This window comes from Castanea sativa, chromosome 1 (genome assembly GCF_040712315.1).
Source record: "Castanea sativa cultivar Marrone di Chiusa Pesio chromosome 1, ASM4071231v1".
Lineage (NCBI taxonomy): Eukaryota > Viridiplantae > Streptophyta > Magnoliopsida > Fagales > Fagaceae > Castanea > Castanea sativa.
Window position 1 is genome coordinate 49,586,545 of NC_134013.1, and position 13,211 is coordinate 49,599,755.

The 13,211-nt window shown below is 38.0% G+C and overlaps 1 protein-coding gene and 1 long non-coding RNA gene across 2 annotated transcripts; both read left to right on the forward strand.

Annotated features, from left to right (window-relative positions):
• The first annotated feature begins 1,734 nt into the window (after positions 1-1,734).
• LOC142628915 (uncharacterized) lies at positions 1,735-2,250 on the forward strand. Its single transcript, XM_075802943.1, has one exon. The coding sequence runs from the start codon at positions 1,735-1,737 to the stop codon at positions 2,248-2,250; it is 516 nt and encodes a 171-aa protein (XP_075659058.1).
• Positions 2,251-12,174: 9,924 nt separating this feature from the next.
• LOC142609096 (uncharacterized) lies at positions 12,175-13,118 on the forward strand. The gene is made up of 4 exons (XR_012839567.1): positions 12,175-12,201; positions 12,287-12,358; positions 12,852-12,917; positions 13,047-13,118. It is a non-coding gene; the product is annotated as an uncharacterized LOC142609096 (long non-coding RNA).
• Positions 13,119-13,211: the final 93 nt, after the last annotated feature.

Consider the following 13,211-nt stretch of genomic DNA (forward strand, 5'->3'; position numbering starts at 1 on the left):
TGAAAGGAATAATGATCAGATTGGGATTTCCTATGTCTTGGATTGAAAGGGTGATGTGCTATGTTTCCACTCCCTCATTCTCAGTTTGTATTAATGGTAAAGCTTATGGGAACATTATTCCCTTAAGAGGACTTTGCCAGGGTGACCCATTATCACCTTATTTATTCTTGCTATGTGTTGAGGGATTTACAGCTTTGTTGGCAAAATCGGAAGATGAGGGGAGGCTTAATGGAGTTGCGGTTTGTAGAAGAGCACCTCATATTTCCCATTTATTATTCGTAGATGACTCATTGCTATTTTTCCAGGCATCTCAGGAGGAAGTGCAGTGTATCACAAATATTCTACAGCTATATGCAGACTCATCCGACCAATGTATAAATTTTGAAAAGTCATCCATGTACTTTAGAAGCAACACGACGAATGGGCAAAGAGAAATCTTAAAACACATGTTGGGAGTGAAGGAGGTAGACAGATTTGAAACTTATCTAGGGTTGCCTACGCTTATTGGTTGATCAAATACCAAGCCTTTTCCTTCTTGAAGGATAGAGTTTGGAAAAAGCTGCAACGTTGGAAAGGGAAAATGCTATCACGAGCAGGCAAAGAAGTTCTAATTAAAGCTGTAGCCCAATCCATCCCAACATATACGATGGGGGTATTCTTGCTCCCTACTAAGCTTTGCCATGAACTTAATGCCTTGTGTTCAAGATTTTGGTGGGGTTAAACCGGAGACGAAAGAAAGGTTCACTGGAAAAATTGGGGGGCGTAATGTCTGCCCGAGAAAGAAGGTGGAATGGGTTTTCGCGACTTGAAGGATTTCAATCTAGCGGTGCTTGCCAAGCAAGGGTGGTGGTTGATTCAAAAGAAGGACACACTACTCTATAGGTGTTTTAAGGCATGCTATTTTTCACGGTCCAACTTTCTAGAGGCTTCAGATGTTCCTAACAGCTCCTATGTGTGGAAGAGTTTAATGGTGGCACAATCTGTTTTGAAGCTGGGATGTTGTTGAAGGGTGGGCGACAGGTCCGTTATTCGGGTTACATATGATAAGTGGATACCGAATCAAGTCACAAACCGTTTACTGCATCCACCGGTAAAAAAGGAATGGGAGTGGCGGGTTTCAGACCTCATTGATTGGAGAACAAATTCTTGGGATCGAGAGGTGGTAGTGTCTAAATTTCAAAGGTCAGATGCAGAGGAAATCCTTCACATCCCCTTAAGTCGTAGACAGGTTCCTGATGTGATTTTCTGGCTCTATATAAAGAGTGCTAAGTAGTCAGTGAAATCCGGATATCACACCGCGAGGTTGATTTCAAAGCAAGAAGCAAAAGTGTTCGATTGGAGAGCCTGCCTTGATATTCTGCCTACACACGAGAATCTAGCTCGGAGAAGGATTATTGAGGAAGCCAGGTGTGGGGCCTGTTCTCTAGCCATAGAAACAGGGTACCATGCTTTGTGGGAGTGTGGGTTAGCCCAGGACATATGGGCTGGTTGCACAAGATGCTTGCAAAAGGGCAAGATTGATCACATGGATGTGCTACACTTGGTCAAAGATATGCAAAGCAGATTGTCCAATGAGGAGCTGGAATTGTTTTGAGTCCAAAGTTGGTTAATATGGAATCAACACAACACCATATTGCATGGAGGTGTCATCCAAGACCCAAGCACATTGAACCAACGCGCTAAAGACTATTGGAGGAGTTTCGGGTGGCACAGACACAGCTAGGCATCTCGGGTATGATAGCGTCAGTACAGGCATGGCGGCCTCCTTTGGGTTCGCTCTATGAATTGAATTTTGATGCCGCGATGTTTACCAACATGAATTCCACAGGGATTGGGGCGGTTATCCGTAACAATATGGGGGAGGTTATGGCAGCTATGTTTGCCAAAGGACCTGCTATTGCGGATAGCGAAGAGGCTAATGTGCTCGCTTGTCGAAGAGCCCTAGAGTTTGTAGTTGATGCGGGCTTTGTAGGGCTGGAGATTGAGGGTGACAATGCCACTGTAATGAAGTTTTTGGCTTCGTTGTGTGCCATCAAGTCGAGGCTGGGAAATATTTACGAAGACATCTGTGTGTTAGTGGCAGGTTGCAGGTGTCAGTCTTTTCTTTGGGTCAAACGTAGTGCAAACCGTGTAGCCCACTCCTTAGCTAAGTATGCTAGTTTGATAGAGGAGGATATCTATTGGATGGAGGAGTCTTCACCTCCAGCTCTTAAGGCGTTGTACATGGACTCTATTTCTATGAATGATTAATAATATGTTTGGATCGGTTTCAAAAAAAAAAAAAAAAGAGTATATACCAAGGAAGTCAATACCATACCGGAGGTTGTACCGGTTTGACTAGCGGTACGGTATATTTCGGATACCGGTCAATACCGGTGTATCGTTTCGGATTTATCACAATTTTTTTTATCAGTATTAGTTAGTAACAACTAACTACTTAAGATTTATTGTGAAAATATTGTAGTAGCATTTCTCAATTTTAATTTTTTTTTCTTTATTTTTTTTCCTTATTTTTTTTTCATCCACACGTTTCTTTTCTTTTCTTTTCTTTTCTTTTTTCCCTCTTTTTTTCTCCTCCACACCTTTCCCTTATCTTTATCACATCTGGAGCTTTCTAGTCTCTTCACATTTTCCTTTATTTTCTTCACGTCAGGTTTGGACTCTGGAGCTCTCTAGTGTCTAGTCCCTTTACTTTTTTTTTTTTTTTCTAGCACTTCCTTTGTAACTCTCTTCAATTTTCTTTTTTCTTTTCTTCTCTAACACTTTGTCTACTCTAAAGCATTGAAGAAGTTCTCTCTCTTTCTTTCTCTCTCTCACATCGTCGGTGGATGACTGGGTTAGTTTTGCTCTTTTATTTTTATTTTTTTGGTTTTAATTTGATTAGCTTTAAAATTGTGATTTGAGTTTGTATTTTGATTGAGATCTGTCGATTTTGTGCACCGTTGTTTTCTGATGAGAAGCAAATAAAGAGTTTTGTTCTTCTTTTTCTCCTTTTTCTTTATTTTCTTTCATTACATATGAGACTTTTTGTGTTTCGGTCCGGTATCCATTTACCGGCCGAAACAGCCGGATTTCGCCGGTACGCGGCCGGTATTTTTTTCAGTACGAAACAGGGCTGTACCTGTACCGGTGCATTGACCAGCACGGTATATACTGGCCAATACAGTATGGTACGGTATCCTGGGTTGCACCGACACGCCGTTTTTGGCATCGTGTCGGTGTCCGACACGTATCGGACACCAGAACCGGTACAATTCGCCGGACTCCGATGTCCAAGCAGTGTCTCTTTTTTTTTTTTCTTTTTTTTTTTTGGCTTCTCCGACGCGGCTCCGACGCAGCGCCGACACGTCCGACACGCCAGGAGTGAAAAAAAAAAGAGAGAGAAGAAAATCACAGATTGGCGATCGGCGCTGCCGCTGCGGTGCCCTGTCCATCGCCGCTGCCACTCCGCTGCCGTTGCCCTCTGTCCATCGCCGGAGCTAGATCGGGCCGATCGGCGAGCTCCATTGACGTCACCGATGTGCCCTGTCCCTTCCGATCTCTCTCTCTCTCTCGGCGTGGACGTCAGGTCCGATCTAGCTTCTCTCTGTGTTTTTCTTTTTTTTCTGTTTCTTTGAGATATTTGGCCAGTTGGTAATGGGTGAGTGGGTTACTTATAGACACTCACCTGTTATAAGGACAACGTCCCCTTTTTTTTTTTATTTTTTAAATCCCACTCTCACTGTGACTGTGTGGGAGTGGGATATTATATAACATTTATGTTGTTACTATCATTATGTGCCAAATATAATGTTGTTAATTGTTACTGTCATATAATATAATATTGTTATTGCTATAGTTTTATTAATTTATTAAAGTTAAACTTAAATATTGTAGATGATTTTATTAAAATGAATACTGAAAGTATAAATTGAAAATGAATATTGTAGCTTTTGAATGTAGCCTATTTAAACTTTTGGTTTGTACTCTAAACATTTTATGTGTATTATTGTACTATTTTGAATGTTAGTTTACTTATTTATAGTTCTTACATAATTTAAATTCTAGACATAAACGTATTTTATGTCTAAAAATATTTAAAAATATGCCTAAATATAAAATTTAATTAATTATTTAATTGCCGTGTCCACGACGTGTCGTGTCTTTATTTTTCAAAAATTGCCGTATCGCCGTATCAGTGTCCGTGTGTCGTGTCCGTGTCCGTGTCCGTGTCTGTGCATCATAGACGGTATCACCCACACTGGTATATACATCTTAAATGAACCATACACTGGTTAATATATCTCTAACAAATATTATGAACATATTAGGAATTCTATCAATAAAATTGTAGATGAGTGAAATTGACTTTTGAAACTCTCTAAAGAGTCAAGATTTAGAACTTATTTTAGTTCACTGTTTTAATTTGGAGAAATACTTATGCATTATTACAACCAAGATGCCGATAAAGCATTACTTAGAAGCGAAATTATAAACCATATTACAATTGAGTTGCAATTTGTACATTTCTTAATTAATTTTCCTTTTCATGGACTCAACGTTATGAGCTACTTTTTGAACCACAACTTGCAAATTATAGAAATTTTCGAAATACGTGATAGCTAAATTATAACTATCATAAAATAAAAATGGCAAGATAAAGTGGTTAATATAACATAATTGAATCCAAACTCATAAACTTAAGTTTTTTGGGTCAAGTGGTTGTCCTAGCTATATGTTATGTTAGCTACTCAATTAGAAGCTCCCAATGGTATCATCTCACCATCTCTAAAATATTACACTTCAAATTCGAAGAATCAACTAAAATAGTGCGTAGGATGAGTGGATCGCACACACAATAAAATATTCAAGTACTAATTAATAGCTCTAGACATTCTCACTGGCAAAAAGGAAAAAAAAAAAAAAAATCCTGAAAAGGATATATAACAGTGTGCATTAATTCATTTGTGTGTTTATAACCAAACCATTTGCAATCTTAGTGGTCCTTAAATGGACTTTCTAAAGAAAATCGAAATTGGATGTCCAAATCAAAGAGGATCATGCGCCATAAGGAATAAGGTCTCAGGGATAGTACTTGATTAGGAAAAGAAACAAAGGAAAGGACACAAAGACCAGGTAAATTGATAAGTCTTCTATTTTCTCCCATCATTCTTCACTTTTTCCAACCTCATCAATAATTACCTTTCAATAAATCTAACAATACACCCAATTTATATCAAACTTCACAATATGCTGAAAAAGGTGATTGTGAATGAGAGATACTTTTTGCCAATTAATTTTTATATGAACACACCAAAAATATTTAAATTTGACAAAATAAATAATTAAGTTCCTTGGAAAAATTATTAATTGGCCAAACACATCTTTTCACAACTAAAATAATGTTCACATTCTTGATTTCTATTTTGTTCACTGTCTTCTATATATATATATAGAGAGAGAGTAATGCCACAAATTAAACAATTTTCACAAAAATTGAGTTGATAGATTTTTATTAGTTCTCAATGCCCACTACAAAAATCACTTTATTGATTACAAACTTACAACTCAAAACTTGCTCAACAATAGTAAAATATTTGTGAAAATTGTTGACTTTAAAAGACATGTTCTATACATTTTGAATTATATCATTCTTCAGTTTGTCTCGTTCCAGTGAATTTAATAGTTCATTACACATGTTTCTAAAAAAAAAAAAGGTTCCTTACACATGTCCCTATTGGATGCAAGAAATATCAACTCTCGAAATGAAGGCCATTCTGATTGCCTGCCTTTTCTTGGCTTCCTCAGTTTTTCGTTGCTTCTTCAAATGCAGCTATATACGTAGGGCGGCTCAACAACTCTGGGCCTTGGACAAAAATTTTAAATGGAATATTTTTTATATTTAAATATTAATCAAATAATATATATTAAATTTAACTATCAAAACACAATTTATAATTAAAAATGATAATTTAACTAAAAATAAAATTTAAAGTATAGAATAGAACTTGGTTATTGCAATTTTTTTAAAACCGTGACCATTTTAAATTTTAAAGTCTAAACCTGCACAAATAAAAATTAATTTATTATATGATTCAATAAATTAGTGTCATTATAATACAAATAAGTTGATATGATACATATCAAATTATTAATTAATATAAATATTTATAATAATTAAAAAATTCAGAAAACGTGTTGTCCTATCTATGACTGTCGGTTGTGCATGCAGCCTGCAGTTTGCAACTGGCAGGCTGTGTTGCTGTACAGTACACAACTGTACACGGTACAGTTGCGCACAGTTTAGCCACATTTGTTTTTTAATTTTTAATTTTTTACATTTTAGGATATAATGAGGTATTTTTAATGCATTTTATTGATCAATAAAAGTACTTAATTTTTTTAATGAAATATATAGATAAATATATTATATGTATATATATATTTTTTTTTTTTTAGAAGTAAGGATTTTAGGTGATTGCATCAATTACATCACCTATTGAGCGAACCTTTATTATATAGGCATTAGTTTCTACTTTTTGGCATAGAGTATAGACAGTGGTGTTTCATTTCTTTTGAACCATTTATTTCAATTTCACGTATACTTTGTTTGGAAGATGGTACCATATGCTGAATTTTTTTTTTAAATAACTATAAAATCAAAACTATATCATTAGTAAACAAAAGTTTGAAACAAATTTGGTTTCTAACAAATCGAGTCCAGAGAACTCGATTTTGGGCAAAGAAATCGAGTTCAATGGACTCGATTTGTTCTTTTGGCAGCAGCTGACGTGGACAGGGAGTCCACGTCGACCTAAAAATCGAGTCCATTGGACTCGAATTAGGACAATAGTAAATCGAGTCCATTGAACTCGATTTCTTTGAAGCTCACTTTCACTTAATCCCTCAATTTCAAACACTTTCACCGTCTCTCTCAGTCTGACTCTCAAATCTCTCTCAGTCTCCACCGTCTCTCCACCGTCTCTCCATCGTCTCTCACTGTCAAATCTCTCAGTCTACATCGTCTCTCCACCGTCTCTCACTGTCAAATCTCTCAGTCTCCACCGTCTCTCCACCGTCTCTCACTGTCAAATCTCTCAGTCTCCACCGTCTCTCCACCGTTTCTCACTGTTAAATCTCTCTCAGTCTCCACCGTCTCTGTCAGTCACACCAACGTCTCTCAAAAACACCCACACCGTCTCTCAAACACTCTCCCACCGTCTCTCCACACACCCAAATCCGACCCAAAGACTTAAACCATCCCCATTGCAAAGGTAAGTTTTTACTAATTTTTCCCTTTATTTTTTTGGTTCTTAATTTATTCTTGTGTTAATAAATGGTTGATTTTGTATTTACATAATTTAATTTTTACTATTAATTGGCTAATGAAATTTGAGGGCATTTGTTGAGGAGGAGGAGGATAATCTGTGCTATATGTTCAAAGTCCAGCAAGATTTGGTTTTTGAGACTAGTTTATGATTAGTTTTAGGGTTATTTTACAAAAGAAATACAGTTGATAAAAATTTGGATAAATAATTAATGAAATAGATAATATATATAAGAATTTGTTTTTGTTGCATGTAATACTATAGGTGTTGAACAATTATTGTATCACAATGTCGGGTGACGTTTTGGTAGTAGAGTGGCAAAATTAGCTTTAGACTCCAATTGTTAATTAAATTTCAAGGAGTGATGAAAAAAACTTAGATGAAGTCCCATGCTTCGTGTTACCGTTTTGGTAGTTGCTACAATAAAATCGAGTCTAAGAAACTCGAAATGTTAGTTTGCTAATTAGTTTGAAAATGATGTTAACTAACGTATATGTTTGAAAATGGGTGTCTTATGCCAATTTTCTCCTTTTGGTTCTGTTTTTGTTTTAGGAAAATCAAGTGTTAAAGAGTCGAGTTCACGTGGAACTCAATTTTCTGAGTTTCGAGTTGTTACAGTGAAATCGAGTTTAAAAACCTTGAGATGTTAGTTTGCTAATTAGTTTGAAAACAATGTTAACTAACATATATGTTTGAAAATTATCTTTATATGCCAATTTTCTCCTTGCAATGTCACCCGAACTTATCTAATAGTTTTAACTTGATGTATTCTATTTAGCTAGTTTTTCTATTCACTTGATTCTATCTTATTGACATAAATATTGTCTCTTATGGAGGTTGTGTGGATAGTGGTATTTGGAGAATTGTGCAATAAATTAGGCTATACATTGAGATCCTTGCCAATTTATCTTGAACATGGGCTTATATTACTCTTGAGTCCCTAAAATTTGTGTAGTATGGCTGCCGTTGCTGAGGTGGATGATGAGTTCGGTCCTGGTCCCAGGGTTCCTTCGGTGTTAAGGTTTCTAACATAACATCGATCATCCGCTGTTTGGGAAGGCCAGGTAAAATAAAAATCGACGACCTGCTGAATACCAGCTCCTTCTTTTCTTATCCTTTTACATTATGTTGATATTTTTTTTTTCATTTCTAAAATCCTAAGTTTGTCAATGGTATCACTAGCTTTGTATGCATAGTAATGTTCTTGCAAAATGGTCTGTAAATAATTATCTATCTCTTATCATTTTCGTTTTAGGCTATACTCCTGATTTTGTTGATAAAATTCTTCTTGAGCATAACCTTAATCTTGATATATAGCTTTTGTATTTTTGGTTTTTGTATAAAAAAAATAAGGAGACTACAAACGCTTCGTTAAATAAGTTGTCATAAACTCATGGAAAATCCAATTGAATAATTTATAGTCTATTTTCCCAACAATAGCTACAATCATTTATACAAAGGTAATGACATATTACATCTCATCACCATGGTTCTATCATGTGCAGGATCCGGGGGTATTGAAATGTCGTGGTCGTAATGAGGAGTTTCGAAAACGAAGCCCGATGGTGGATGATCGCGTCCTCGACATTGTCAAGAGAATTGGATTAGAGGGGCTGTATAGGACCCCATTTAGAGAGCTTGACCATAATTTGATAACGGTCTTTGTTGAGCGATGGCGGCCTGAAACCCACACCTTCCACCTTCCACATGGTGAGATGACGATCACATTACAAGACGTGGAGGTTCTGTTGGGGATTCCAATCGATGGTGAGGCAATTGTTGGAACTTGTGCCTTGAAATGGGCTGTTGAATGTCAAGAAATGCTTGGAATTGTTACTAATTCCGTGGTGCTTAAAGGACAGAGGATCCAAATCAAGAAGCTACTTGAAAAAATTGACCAAGGGTTGCCCGATGGTGCAGAAGAGGTTGTTGTGCATCAGTATGCACGGTGTTATATTCTAGCACTCCTAGGGGACACAATTTTCGCTGACAAGTCTGGCGATAGGGTGCATACGATGTGGTTGCAAATGTTGAGGGACCTTCACAATCCACCTTGGTACAGTTGGGGGAGCGCTTGCCTTGCATGGTTGTACAGAAAGTTATGCAGGGCAATCGACAAAAACGCTAGTCAGATTGGTGGGGCCTTAATACTCGTTCAATATTGGGCATGGTCCAGATTCCCTTTTTTGTGCCCAAGGATGGACCTCCCACCAGATGGTGCATATGGCCCACCATTACCATCTTCGCCATTGTCTATTAAGTAAGTCTCTTCCTTGACCGATTCTCTCTATTTTTTTTGGATCCATCATTTTAAACGATATGACACATTGAACTTAGCATTATTCAACATACATATCCTTTTTATTTTTTATTACATTGCATATTTGGTAGATATTGATTTCCTCTTTCTTCATTGTAGGTTGGTTTGGGTCGTGAGCACGAAGAATAGCCCCGCCGAAATCTGTTTGGTTCGGTACCGTTAGCTTCTAGATTCTATGTATCCCAACCAGGTATCCAAATTGTGTTTCTTGTAATGTTATCTTAGTCTATACTGTTATAACTGTAAAATATGTCAATTCAAAATAATGGAACATTGCATAATGTGCTGCGCTTTTTTTTTACTACAACAGGTGGTGTGGCAACCATATGAAGCCGAATTAGGCCACCTGCCTGCGTTCTATGTAGCAAGGCGGGACATGTGGACGGCGAGGGTGCCGCTTGTATGTTTCTGGCTAGTAGAGAAACATACACCGGATCGTGTTCTTCGTCAGTTTGGGATGGTGCAAGAAATTCCCGAAGATGTTGATACTGACGATGCCCTTCATAAGATAGACTTGAGGGGGAAGATTGAAGTGGATTGGAGGGTCAGAAATTTTAGCCACATCCAAGTATGGAATACGAGAGCACAGAAACTATGTCATGGAGCACGACTAGAGGGTGCTATGTCGAGTGTTCATCCATACTTCGGCTGGTATGGTAAAGTCACATGGAGGTTTGTCGACCACACTAGCACCTCTCTTCTTATTACGGTAATCGCTTTGACCTTTCTTTCCAAATTTTGTTGTGTATTACCATTTTTGCGTTAGGTGTACTAATTGTATTACAAAAATTGCAGGTCGCCATGCACAAGCAGATGTTGATGCGTTATGTAGTAGACAGTCCTGAGCACAAGCTGATTACAGCTATGCTGAAGGAAGTGGATCGCCTTCACCGTCTAGCTGCCCATCTTCCCTTGGAAGATGCGGATACAGCAAATCCAGAACTGCCAGAACATAATGCACGACCACGCACGAGCTCAACTCCTGCCAGCCATAGCCATGGCCAGTGTGTTGCACCCCATCAAGGCCAAAATCAACCCCCTCCACCCCCACATGCTTATCCTGCCCCAGAGTTCCCTCCACCCCCACATGCATCACCTGCCCCACAGTTCCCTCCACCCCTACATGAATCACCTGCCCTAGAGTTCCCTCCACCCCCACATGCATCTCCTTCCCCAGAGATCCCTCCTCGTACTACTCCCGCATTTCCTGACCTACAGATCCCTGTACCCACTGCACATGCATCTTCTCACCCCGAGATCCCTTCACCCACCCTATGTACATTTTCTGACCCCGCGCATCTATCCCTTACTCCACCATCCTTTGATCTCGGCATTGATTTCAATGACACCCCTCAGGTCATGCACACTCAATCTCCCTCGTACAGCATTGGTCATATACACCATGTACCACCCCATAGTGACTCCATGTCATTCATGCCCACTCCTGGACTGCATATAGCTCCTATGACTATGAGCCTCACTCACATTTCGTCCGCTACACCATCCTCCCCCGCAGTTGTAGTATCTTCAGTTGTTGGGAGTCAAGCAAATCAACCAGCTGTGCATGTCGAGAATGAGCAAGTTGATGAGCTACAGTCACCCCCACAAGGTCGGCCTAAACGCACAAGAAAAGCACCTCCTTGTGGGACAGGTGGTCACAAAGCAGGACACAAGGCTGGCCCCACGGTATGCATTGGTCATTTACTAGCTTTGAATACTTTCGTGACTGCTGTTATAGTTGGTATTAAAATTCATTTGATCCATTGTTTTTTTGTAACTTCGTCTTTGCAGCAACGCAAGGAGCCTGACCAAGGAGATGCGGTACCCCCTCCCCCACATACCAGACATTATACAAGACAACGTAAGCGTCAAGTGCCATAAGGTTAGCACCCCATCTGCCCATAACCCTATGCTTTTCAAGTGCCATAGGGTTAGCACCCCATCTTCCTCTCTTAACCCTTGATTGTTTATTGTTCCTTAACCCTAACAGGATTGTTTATTGTGCTCATATGCTCATATGCCCATATGCCATTTTTTCTTTTTTTGATATCATAGTCGTGAGTTTGGATTTTATACATAATGTTTATGTGCTTAATAATGAGTTTTATTTATTTTGATGAATATGAATGTTCTTTGTAGGTGAACATACTTGTTGTAGCAAGAGAGAGTGACCAGTATTTGCAGTGGCAAAATTTCATCCCCATGAAGTTTGTGAGTTTCTTACTTTCTTTCTGCATAATCAAAGAATATGAGCTAGATATGTACTGGTTTTTCTGTGTGCATGTATATATTATTGAAATTCTGTTTTTGGGGGTGTGGTTTAATTTCATAATTTTGCAGACATGTTTGAGTAAATTTGGGGTTTTTATATCTTTCACCATGTCATATTGTCAATGTGTCTGGGTTTAGGATCTTATTTAAACATAGATATGTTGTGTGTGTTATTTAAATTCTGGTTTATGGGGGTTGATTAAATTTCATTGTTTTGTAGACATGTTTGAGCAGAGGTGGGGGTTTTCATTTCCCACCATGTCACATAGTCAATGTATGTGTCTTCTCAAACATAACAGAATTGTATGTTGATTCTCTCACTTTCGAGCTCTTGTCAATAATAGAGTTTTATTCCTGAGTTGATCTTCTAACCTGTCTTGGTCTGCAGACGGCTTAGTGGCACAAATTTGGGAGGAAAGTTGGGTGATAGTTTGGGAGACTTTGGAGCGATCTTGGCAATGTATGTGTCTAACTTGTTCTGTAATTTTTGATAACATGTATGCATACGTGTATCATATGGGTGAGTTTCATATCATTCTGAGTGACTAATGGTGAAATTATTTTAATTCAATTTGGTTAACGTTGTCTCAAAGCTCTAATTTCATATTTACTTATTCTGTCATTGTCAAAATGTTAAGTAAATAACCCCCCCCCCCCCCTCACATTCCAATACTCTAAGGGAACTTATTTGTTGAAAAGTGAGCTATAGTTTCACTTGTTCTGTCATTGCCAAAATGCTGATGGCATAAATTAGGCCGTTATTGGACTTTGTGATTCTCAAGGCTTAAGCAATAAAATACTTGATTTACTAATCGAATGATCTACACATAAATTCATTACATGCGAGAGCATATTGAGGCAGAAGCATCAAATTACATTGCTGCTTGCTTTTGTTTAACTTCTTAAATATCTGTCTGTAATCTTATTAAGCTTTGTGCTACATCATGGGGCAGAGATCTAAGCAACAACCATATTGGCGGGACTATTCCATCGTCTTTTCCCTCCACCATCAGGAACCTGTATGTTTCGCACTCATTTATTTTTTGTATCCATGTGAAAGCTGATTTAGCAAATTATTTTTTCCCACGAATATGCTTCTAGTATATCCTAAATTTATGTCAGTCTTGTATTTTATTTTCCTTGTTTAGTTCTCTTTCAGCTAACAAGCTCACTGGAATCATCCCCGATGCTTTGTCCTCATCTAGCCAATTGATGGACTTGTAAGTCAAAGTTGGCTCATGTATACATCTTTAAATATAAATGATGTAATTAGAAGTTATATACTGTTTGGAAACTCTTATGTTCGGTTTTTG